This window comes from Sinocyclocheilus anshuiensis, unplaced genomic scaffold, assembly GCF_001515605.1.
Source record: "Sinocyclocheilus anshuiensis isolate Anshui unplaced genomic scaffold, SAMN03320099.WGS_v1.1 scaffold23, whole genome shotgun sequence".
NCBI classification, from domain to species: Eukaryota; Metazoa; Chordata; class Actinopteri; order Cypriniformes; family Cyprinidae; genus Sinocyclocheilus; species Sinocyclocheilus anshuiensis.
Window position 1 is genome coordinate 1,528,743 of NW_015552545.1, and position 12,260 is coordinate 1,541,002.

General features: G+C 36.8%; 1 protein-coding gene across 2 annotated transcripts in view; it reads right to left on the minus strand.

The window, feature by feature from the left end:
• Positions 1-12,260, minus strand: part of LOC107664087 (cadherin-18-like) — a 66,789-nt gene that overhangs the window by 6,558 nt on the left and 47,971 nt on the right. The window contains exons 8-11 of one of the 2 annotated variants that reach the window (XM_016454545.1): positions 11,785-11,921; positions 8,127-8,248; positions 4,328-4,442; positions 65-316 (exon numbers count right to left, since the gene is read on the minus strand). In XM_016454545.1, the coding sequence (XP_016310031.1) occupies positions 65-316; positions 4,328-4,442; positions 8,127-8,248; positions 11,785-11,921 (626 nt within the window). The remainder of the gene's footprint in view (positions 1-64; positions 317-4,327; positions 4,443-8,126; positions 8,249-11,784; positions 11,922-12,260) is intronic. The other variant, XM_016454546.1, reaches the window with a different exon arrangement.

Here is a 12,260-nt window from a genome sequence, read left to right on the forward strand (position 1 = left end):
TGATGGCAAATTCATGAAGGAAAGAATCAAGTCCTTCTCTTGGCCATTGTGTTTTCAATCTTACCCAAGAGGATGATCACACACAGCAGGATGGCAATGAGGGCTCCGGTGCTGAGACCGGCCGAGGACAGGAAGGCTTGAGCCCTGCACACTGGCGTCCTGGCCCCGCGCTGGCATGGACACACCCTGAGCGTAAGCGTGCTGGTGCTGCTGAGGAGGGGCTCTCCTCCATCCCACACAACCACAGGCAGCTGGTACAGCTCCTGTTCCGCCTGGCTGAAGCCTTGCCTGTGCGCCAACACGCTCGCGCTGCTATCTGTCAGAGAGAGCAGAGGTTTATTCTCGCTGGCTGCATGCATGACGACGCCATGCAACAGAAGCCAACAAAACAATTCACTCCCCATTCTCGGCAGTTGAATTTCTTTGCAGTTTTTAAATATTGCATTCTGTTACTTCATTTTCAAGCTGCCTGATATGGTTTTGGACTCTTCAGTGTTGTAATGACAACAACAATAAAAATGGCAGCCACAGCACTATGATAAAAGACATTCCACTGTGGATAATGTTTTGGTGTGTGTGTGTGTGTGTGTGTATATATATATATATATATATATATATCAGCCAAAAGTTTGGGGTCAGTTTTTTTTTAATTAACACTTTTATTCAGCAAGGATGCATTCTGATCAAAAAGTGACAGTGACTTTTAAAGAAATGCTGTTGATTGAACTTTCTATTTATTTATCAAAGAATCCTGAAAAAAATGTATCATCGTTTTTACAAACATATTAAGCAGCACAACTGTCTTAAACAACTGTCTTGAGAACAAAATCAGCATATTAGACTGATACAGTCATGTGATCCTGCTAAAAAAAAATTAGCTTTGCCATCACAAGAATACATTATTTTACATTTACATGTTATGCCTTCAGCAGACACTTTTATCAATAAACATACAAAATAGGAACAAAATATTTAAAATAGAAAATAGTTTTATTAAATTGTAATAATATGTCACAATATTACTGTTATTACTGTATTTTTGATCAAATAAATGCAGCCTTGGTGATCATAAGAGACTTCTTTCAAAAATATTAAAAAAATGTTACCGACCACAAACTTTCGAACATATAAATAATGCCATTTTACAATTGTTTCAAATCCAATCAGAATTAAGAGACAGAACTATGTGTTTTATAAATATATTTTTAAGCTGGGAGCAAAAAAAAAAAAAAAAAAGTGGTTTATGTTTTCTGATCCACATTGGCACATCTTTACTTGTGTCTGATTTAAAAACAAAACAAAACAACAACAGTAAGCTTTACTGCTGTATCTCCACAACAGGAGTGTTGGAGCGCCGGTGTGCTGACAGCCTGTAAACCCCACACAGTGACAAAAGCGTCATGCTTCATTAACTCCCTACAGTGCTCTAACTTTTCTCATTTTTGAGAAGCTTGTGCAAGGTTTTTCACCTTCTTTCTAGCTGTCGCTGCCTTCCTTTCTCACATAGGCACACACCCACAGACAGGCAGGTTGTAAGTGTATACACGGTCATGCTGCTTCTTCACATTGCAGATACGTGTTGAGCTAGTGTCTTCTGACTCTGCAGCCTGGGAGGGTTTGAGGGGGTTTGGGTTACAAGACAAATTCCGTCTCCCTCTGAATATCCCTCTTGCTCTGAGAGCAAGAGCTTGGATTTATGTTTAACATTGGTAGGGACATTTCAGTATCAATCATGCTATACAAATGTACCATGTTTACAGCTCTGGAAAAATGGCCTGTTATAACTCATCAGGATTTAGACAGAGCATTTACAGTATAAGTATTTATCCACAACCTTTTGTGAAAAAAAATCCATGATCCTGTATTTTTTTAAACCACCACCAACAAATATGCATTTATTTTTACAATGTATCAAATAAAGAAGAGCATCTTTATTTGATACAGTGTAAAAAAAATATATATTTTTTCCAATCTCCTGCCTACATCAACCTCAAGTGAATCAATATTAGGCTATAACTAGGAATCAGTAAATAATTGATAAATGATCAATATTATAATTCTATATTATTTTGTAATAAAACAGTACATACTTAAATCAATCAATTGAATGTAGGTATAGCAACATTATATAATTATAATATACTGTATGAAATGGATTTTCATTTTAAGATTTTCTAAATGTATTTAATAGTGTTAGTAACATATTAGGGTAGACAAGAAGATGACAAAGCTAATCTAAACGTAAAAATAGAAGAGATGAGTGTGTGCAATTAAATATACTATTGAAATATCATGAATCCTTAATTCATTCCTTAAGTCAATAAATAAAGTCATATACAGAGAGATTACAAAAATGGAGTAAATATTACTGCTGGAAAGAAACCAAACAACTTGTAATTTCATATACTTATAGTACAAGTATAAGAACATACCTGTCTTACTATAAAATACAGAAATGTATACCACATTCCTAAACTGTAATTGCTAAATATTTGATATTATTCACTAGTCTCTGGGTCCGTACTGTCCATATACCCAAGTCTACAGCAGTGTAGAAGAGGCAGGGCTGTTTCTCTCCTGGGGTCTAATGCATGCAGAACCAGCAACTATTGTGTATGCATTAGATACTACAGGAAGGAACATTTTAAAACTCAGGGTTAAGGTTAACACTACCAAAATTAGCATCTCTGAAATATTTACACATAAATCAGCCCATCATGTAGTGACCTCTCGGTTTAACGCGTCTGTGTTTGATTTCATGCTGTGGGTGTTTTATAAAATGGCCTGCAGGTAGACTCCATTTAATCTGTCCAAACACTATTAAAAAACATGAACCTGAAACGACAGAGGGGGGAATGATCATTAGCGAATCTTCACAAACAACGTAGAAAACATGGTCTGTAATTACACATGGATGGAAAATTCACAGTTGCGCTTTGATTTAAGTAGCAGTGATTCGTAAACACTTTCCCTGTGAAAAAAAAACATGAGAGTGAACCATGCATGTACTGTGGATAATTAATCTTCACTGTGAGATGCGTTGTGCATTAAATATAAAAATATAAAAATAAAAAAAGAACTAGGAAATAGCAACAACAACAACAAATATTGCCAATACTGCAGTTCTGGCATGAGTCCTGATCGCTCTTGCTGTCATAATTTAATGTGAGTGTTTAAATGGTGAAAGATAAATGGCCTGAGAGAGAATTGCAGTGAATTGGCCCAGGAGGGATGCGCTCGATGAAATGCGTCCCACATCTGATGACACAAACACAAACACCCTTGCCAAAACTGTGGCAAGGCGTCAAACTTGACATAGGCTATCTTTGCGGATGGGGCGCACAATGCGTTCCCTCACCCATTCGATGGAGAGCTTCATTAAATACGCTTCCTAGATTCAGAATATGAACTATGTCGAAGAACATAACAGTCAAGATGATTATTATTCAATTGAACTCACTGTCATTTCCCAAGGGGGAAATAAGTGCACCTTCTCAGGGAACGTCCATCATATTTTTTCCGCCTCACCCTGGCAAGCGTTCTGGTCATGTGGACGCTGGCATAATGACTGCGGCGGCACGAGAGAAACATCTACGTGATCAAGGATGACAGCCCTACACACCCACCCAATCACAGCAAGTGCAACAGAGCACTCCAACCCCCAGCGTGTAAAAAAAGTCCATCCGTTGGGACATTATTTAAGGATGAAGTGGTCTGAGGGGACCTTGGCTAGAATACAAACTCAAATAAAGCTCTGAAGCACTGGCTCTTCTGAACTCTGGGCTTTTAGCGTCTTCCTCTTATCTCCATGATTGCCCTGTTAAACTCCGACTGGTCCACCTGCAGCACTGATTCACCGAAGCAGCGGTCCGGCATTAGAAGGAAATCATTACAGCCCAGCCGTCTCCACCAGGGAGCCTTGAGCCAATATAAACACAGACCTGGTTTCCGAGGAACCAGCTCTGTTGGCCTTGCAACGATATTAAAAAAAGAGCAAGAAGAGAAGAAGGCTGGAAATGAGGGTGATCTGTGTGACAACATGTGGTACTAAATATGTTTGTGGAGAGGCGCTGATGGTTTGCCCTGAGCAAACATCAGGAAATCAGTTGGAACACATCAGAAAGATTCCATTACTGCGATGCCATCGGAGAGCCTTTTTAGATCAGTAGGATCTTATTTAACTTTCATAAGAACCTGTGTGAAACTTAAGTACTGAATATGGAATTTGTTTTTGTAACCAACTATTAAAATACAGGCTTAACATGTCAAACTATTTGAAAACAAATCCTGTGGAAGTGTGGTTTTGTTATTGTGTGTTTTTTTTTACCTTCATTGTCCTTCAGAGTGAAGTTTGGATTTGCTGGAAGGTCTTCTGGTAGAGCAAAAGTGAACCGACCATTGGCGAAGTTGTCCTTGTCTGTAGCCCTGATGGTTTGAATGACCTACACCGAGAACAAGAGAAAACAAGCTGAAGCTTAGTTCTTTCTTCCTCCGGAATTAAGGCTAAATGAAAAATGGCACTAAATATATCTAAAACAGACGCTTTTATTTCTCTGAGAGACAGGTTTTGTCACTCCCTATAACCCAGAAATGTAATTGGACCACCTGGGCTTCTTCTTCCTCTCCACTTTTGAAAGACATTAACTTCAGACTACTGACCCAAAGCCCCTCGGCCAGTTGGGTGTCTGGATCACATTCACTGAACAGATAGCTGGTTTGAAGCATTGCTCAGCCTCATGATGTTTTGTCAGCTTGTTAACCTAATTGGCTCCTGCTAGCACATCAGCTGCAAGTGGGAATCTCCTTATGAAGAGTCTGGACTAATTATTAAAGCTCTTCACCTGTCTGTGCTGCACAACCCATGTTAGGCCAGGGCACTTTCAGACCAGAGAATCTGGAGCGGATCCAAATTGGTTTGATTTTGGAGTTTGGATTGTTTGGTTGGTGTTTTGGTATGGTTCATGTTTAGAATTGGTACAAAATCAATCTGTTCTAAATTGTGAAAGTGAACTGATATTCATGACATATGATTATGCACCTTAGCAAGCTATCGTTCACCCTTATTAAAGGGTAATGCAAATTAGCTAACTGTTTCTCAAGAAACTGCATTTAGGAGCAGATCACATTTGTTGCAGTTTTGGTAATGATATTAAAAGGACAATCCAGGAATCAACAATAATCTTTAAATTACATTTTAAAATATTAAAATAGAAAACAGATTTGTTTGTTTTCATCACATTCTTACTGATGGTTTTAAGACAATAACAAATCATTTTGTAATTTCGATGGTGCAAACATAATGCACTTTACACCCAAAAGTTCAATAAGACTCTGGACAAAGCAATCGAGCCAGGTGTAAAAACAGCCTGTGTCACTGCATAACAGATTTCTACCCAAATTACAGTGCATTGTTTTATGCAGCGTACTGTTGTGAATGTGTGCAGAGCAGATCAGAGACTTTCATTCAGGCAGAATAATTAACCATACCTTTATTTAAGCAGACAGTTCACCCAAAAAGGAAAATTCTGCCATCATTTACTCATCCTCGTGTTGTTCCAAACCCATACAACTTTTGGGTAACACTTTATAATAACTTTCATTTTAAAATCATTACCTAATGGTTAACCTTTGATTATTTAGTGTACATTGAAAAGATTACAAATGTCAGTAAATTTTCAGTTCATATGATCTTCATTTATTGGCCTTTGTTTGTTGTGTAGACCTCACATTTATACATCTTAACAAATAATCTATTAATTATTTGTTCATGTTTTTGCAGTACTCAATCTAAAGTGGAAACTATTCATTATTTGCAAATGTTTATAAATGTTTACTAATCATTAATACCTTTATGAGCAGTCATCTCAATGGCAAAAAAGACCTGAATTTACCCTATTCACACATCTTTAATCATTTATTAATCATTTGTTCATGATTTTGCAGTATCCAATACCTTTATGAGCAGTCGTCTCGATGGCAAAAAGTGTCCCGAAAGAGCTGAATTTATCCTATTCACAAATCTTTACTAATCATTTGTTCATGTTTTTGCAGTAGCCAATCTAAAGTTGAAACTATTCATAATTTGTAAATGTTTATAAACGATTACTAATCATTTAGTATCTTTATGGGCATTGGACTTTTAGCTAATGTAACAAGGTTTGTGTAAAGGGTGACTGGTTAAGTTTAGCTAAATGCTTGCTAAAGACATAACAGTTTTTATTGCCTCAACACTCACATTAGTATACTCCTCTTCAGTATATCATTAAACAGGATATTCATTGAATCATAAATAAACAGGAGAAAACAAATATTTTTTTAAAAAAGAAAATACATCTGAATTTATCAAAACAATATAATATAAACAGATTGAACCATGTTCCCTTATAATAATCAAATAGACCCCTGTACACTTCTGACCCCTTAACCAACCCTTAAACCTACCCATACCACCAAACCTGTCCCTAACCTTACCCATATCACACCTCAATAGCAGAAAAAGTGTTGTGAATTAACATCTGTTTTATAACATCTGTTAAAATCATTTGTAGATTTTCAATAAGTGCTTGATCATATGGAATTAAAAGTTTAATGACATTTGAAAGCATTTTAACTTAAATTAAATCATTTGTTTGAACATTATCTAATGTTTAATAAGTTAATTAGCAAACAATAACAAGCACATTATCTCACGTTTCTAACTCTTTGAATATATATTAACTAATGATCCATTAAGCATTATATCTCTCTCTCTTCCTTTGGCTTGCTCCTTTTTATCAGGGGTCGCCACAGCGGAGTGATCCGAACAACCGATTTGGCACGTTTTACGCCGGATGCCCGTCCTGCCGCAACCCAGTCCTGACAGTGCACTAACTCGTGCAAACCCAGTGCTGGGACACACTCACTCACTCACTCATTCCCATTAAGCATTATATAATGTTTGTTAATGATTTATTAATGAAAGATATTATAAAGTGTTACCCACTTTTGTTAATCTTCGAAACACAGGTTCAAATATTTGTAATAAAACCTGAGAGGTTTTTATCCCTTCGTTGAAAGTAGTAACCAAGTAACCAAAACTTAGAAGGTCATAAAGACTTCATAAAATTAATCCATATGAAGCAGTTTAGTCCAAGTCGTGTGAAGAGATACAATCGCTTTATATGATGATTGAATTTAGGCTTTTATGTACATCTAAGCAATGATCGACACACAAACATACTGTACATCACAAGACTTGGCTTAAACCGCTTGATTCTTATGGATGCATTTTATGACACCTTTATGACATTTTTGGATGTTCTAAGTTTTGGCTCCCTGTACTTTCAATGGAGGGACAAAAACCTCTCAAGTTTCATTAAAAATATCAACATTTGTGTTTTGAAGATTAACCAAAGTCTAATGGGTTTGGAACAGCATTTGAATGAGTAAATGATGACAGAATTGTGATATTTGAGTGACCTATCATTTTAAATACTCTTTATGGTTAACACCAGCACAACGGACACAAATGTTTAAAGAGGACACTTGATATTTAATCTAAAAAATGCATTGCTGCCTACTGTGTGTGAGTTGTGTGTCTAACTGCTTAAATCGTAATCTCATTCAAGGGTAAAGCTATAATGGCTATGCCGCAGCACTGCTGTGCATTGCTGCACATGAACCTAGATTTCAAAGTGCAACGATTAACATTTCCTGTGATCCATTCCTCGTGTGCTTGATGCGGACTGCTATCTGCCGGTGAATTCATGGGTACACACTGAATTATTTATAGGTTTAAAAGCCTCCAAAGTCTGTTGAGCCACATATAAATCATTCCTTGATGGTGTCAGACATATCATAAAGGCATATCATAAATGTGTTTCTCATTTATGCATGTGTCCATGGAGTTAGTATACGTGGGAGTGTGTGTGTTCATACATATGTCAGAAAAGAAAGACGGAATTAAAACATGAAAAAAAGATGGTTTGAGAAAACAGAAACGGTTCAGAAACAGGGTAGGAGAAAGGACAGGAGAAAAGGAGGAGTACAGATAGGAAAAATGGTTTCAGGGGTTCGGATTGGAGCTGACAGGTCGAAAAAGAATGATAGGGACACACTGAAAAAAGGACTGAAAGGAGATAACTAACCTGGCCTGCCTTGGAGCCTTCACACACAACCAGAGGACTGTCAGTGGCAATATAGGGGGCATTGTCATTGACATCCAAGACCTGGACTGTGACTGGTACATAGCTCACCAGATTTGGATTGTCTGGGAAAAAAATATGACAGATATTCAATCATGGATGTTTTCTGTTGAGATAATTAAAAAATAACTGGCAAAACAACAATGAATGCTCAATGTATGAGGGATTTCACATGATTGAAATCATGCCATATCAGGACACATTGGTACAGAGTTTCAATCAGCAATATTTGCTGTTGAATACCATGTTTTATTTACAAGACAGAGATATCCTTAAACAATTTATTCATAATTCAAATGCCAATTTTTGGCAGTTCTTTAACTGTGTGGACATTTAATATTCTCACTAGTTTATTAGTCCAATAGTAATGTTCAACACTAGGCTACATACATACATCATAGGTGAATGTATCATATGTGTTTAATTGCATTGTTTGTGATGTAAATTACATTTTAAACATTTTGAAAGCAAAATATCTGGTTCTGGTCTTGCTAATTTCACAGCTAGTATTTCTATGTATCCTAAATATGCACAGTTAAATCATATTTTTACACTTTTACACTAGTTTGATATAATTACTGCAATGGTAATCTTCTCACAAGTAATAATTATGTTGATTTTTCTGCCCACATAACATGTCTCACATTCCACCTCAAGCTTTTCATTCACACTGTTGTGTTTTTTTTTTTTTGACGCCATAACTGTTGAAAAGGATCATTAAAGTTAATTATAATAATTCGTACTTCTATAATGTATTTTCATTTTCTGTGAATAGGATACAATAACAAAATATGTACAAATGCATTTATAAAATGTTTTTTATATGGCAAAAAAGTGTAGGTTTTAATAAAAAATTATCCCCTGGGACATTAAAGTGGTCTGAGCCTCGTGACACAGGGATGACCTGTTCCTCTGCTATCCTATACACTAAAGGCAATGTAGGGATTTCTTAATACCACAAACCACAGGACTGTGATATGCCACTGAATCGACTCATCATGAGGCTTCAAATTAATTCAATCAGGAGACAACAAAGCTTTCTTTGTATCAGAACTGGAAAGTTCGTTCACAACATATAGAAACCACGATGTCTTGAGACCACCAATGAATGAACTCTTACATCCAACAGGAAAAGGATGAAGTAAATTAACTAACCTCAGGCCACCCGGGATCTATACATGACTAACACATGATTCCCATCACATCCTGCATTCCAACAGAACGAAGAACATGGTATCTGGAAATGTTCCAGCGACAGACTCGCCTGGACCCCATGACCGTCTAATGCATAAATTGCTACAGATTCACAAATAATATGTTGTATGTCTTATATATATATATATATTTGATGTGTTTAGCGAAACCATGATATCTTAATCACCACCTTATAACTTTTCTTTTTTAGTTATTACGATTACTGTGTATGCAAAATACCTGTTGTTTGAGCTTGAATGAAAGCTTATTTTATGTGAGAAACTTTGGTTTGGATGAGAAGTGAGAAGTATGTACAATACTCGCAATAGGAAACTTTATAAAGTATCAACCAAATCTTCGCAAAGATTTTTCTCCACATAATAAATTGGAGCCTCTTGTTAATGTATGCACGCTCCGCCTTGCAAGAAGGCAATTGAAACAGCGACCCGTGGGACGGACGTACGCCGCGGATCAAAAACCCCACTGCAACACAGATTCAATAGCTTACTCTCGAAAGAACTGTGGCTTTCCGCCTTGGTGAGCATGACAAAAGCGCTCCCATGCCGTAACATCGCACAGCGAGACTCCAGAACTCAAACACTTCAGTTGAAGCTTCGTAACTCTGCAGAACGCAAAGTCTTGCTAAAGCAGACTCTCTCAGAAGAACCAGAGGCTCTTCCGTAACCCGGCAACCAACCAATCCAACGAGGGCTTCCCCAAAAGGACGTCATCCAAACGTCATTCCGGCGCCAGATCAACAGCCAATCAGCGACGGAATCCCCTCCAGTAACCACGAGGAACAACTCAGCTTTTCAGCTGTCACCCAAAGCAAAACGCAAGTAAATGAACAAAATCTTATCTCTGCTGAACTGGTGTCGAGCTAATTTTTAAGCAGTAAACATAAGCCAAATCTCTGCTTTGTGATTTTCTCAGGTTGCAAGTAAGAGAACTGTAGCGAATATCTTGCTAAAACTTTGGGCTTCCTCAGAACTCCGTCAACTTTCATTCTCAGAACTGTATGTGTAAATGTGTGTGTGTGTATCTGTGTGTTTTAGCTTAGTTTTAATGTAATCTAGAATAGCCAATAAAATTCATGTTTCATTTATAAAGAATCATTGTCTGGTGTCGTATAATTTTAAAGTCAAAACCTTGCCAAAGATCACGTTACCTCGCTAGGAGCTTACAAATTATCATAGTTGTATTGACCTGTGGCCAAGGAAAATACATAGTCAATTTGTTAATATACACTGACATTAACGTCTCGCAGGACGAGTAGCTGAGTAATAATTAATTCCCTAAAAGACATTACAGCAAAAATGTGAAAAATAAATCATGAAAAGCCTGAAGTTGAAGAAATATACGTTGAGAGACATTATATCATTTTATATCAATACAGTGAGATATATATACAGGTGCATCTCAATAAATTAGAATGTCGTGGAAAAGTTCATTTCCGTAATTCAACTCAAATTGTGAAACTCGTGTATTAAATAAATTCAATGCACACAGACTGAAGTAGTTTTAAGTCTTTGGTTCTTTTAATTGTGATGATTTTGGCTCACATTTAACAAAAACCCACCAATTCACTATCTCAACAAATTAGAATATGGTGACATGCCAATCAGCTAATCAACTCAAAACACCTGTAAAGGTTTCCTGAGCCTTCAAAATGGTCTCTCAGTTTGGTTCACTAGGCCACGAGTTTCACAATTTGAGTTGAATTGCTGAAATAAATGAACTTTTCCACAACATTCTAATTTATTGAGATGCACCTGTATGATTCATGCTGCTCTCATTGGATTCACTGAAGCATGATGGGAATTTAAAATCAGTGTGGGAAACATTACACCCATTTTGGAGTCGTGCGAGGAATGTCGCTCGGTATGATGGAACTGAGATTAACTACAGTGACCTAACATTATCAGCTCACTCTCAGCAAGCATTTAAAGAGGGCAGTTTCAGCCCATTAGCTGAACACCACTGTGAAGAAAAGTGTAGAGGAAAGATAATTGTTTAGATAAGCATCTGTAAAAAACAAGAAAGAGAGAGAGAGAAAAAAAAACAAATAGGAAAAAGAGAAGAAAATTTGATTGACCCTGTCCACCTTCAAAGCCACATCAGCATACCAACAGCAGCCTCAGCATCAATCCCACAATGCAACATTCCTTCAAGGAGACATTTGTTTTGGTCAGAATTGATGATTCAGACTTCAGGGCCAATGATACCTTCTTGGACATAATGTTCCCAGTCCATACTTCAAGAATGCTTGACTCAATATAAAGATATTATTGGTAAAATGGTTCCCTGTGTTTTCCTTAGAAACCAACATAAAAAATAAAAGAAATAAATAAATAAACAATAAAATCAATGCATACAAACAGAATTCTGACCTCAGAGTTGTACATACCAATCTCTGAAGCCATCACTGTGATGTTGTGCCAGGCTACCTCCTCTCGGTCTAGACTCCTGGTGGTTGTAACGAGTCCACTGTCAACATCGATGCTGAAAAGTGCATCACCTTCTGTATTTTGGTCAATGGAATACCTAAAAGTGCAATGCAGAAAAGTTCTACTCAAAGAACATATTCAAATTATGATGGCAGATGTTTCACATGCACATATGAGGAGTATACATTATGCTTTAAATGTTTTAATGCTGAAATATGTGTGTCCTTGGGTTTGAAAAAATTATTTCCTGTTAACAAATGATCATAAAAGCAGATTCTAATAAGCCTTATGCATATATTTTATTTTATTTAACCTAAACAGCTGAAAATTTGTGTGAATGTGTTTAACTAGTCGTAGAATAAAACTCTTAGATCTCTCTGATATGTAAACCTTTAAACTTTAAGGCTTTTTAAACTTTTTTTCAAAACTTTCAAAT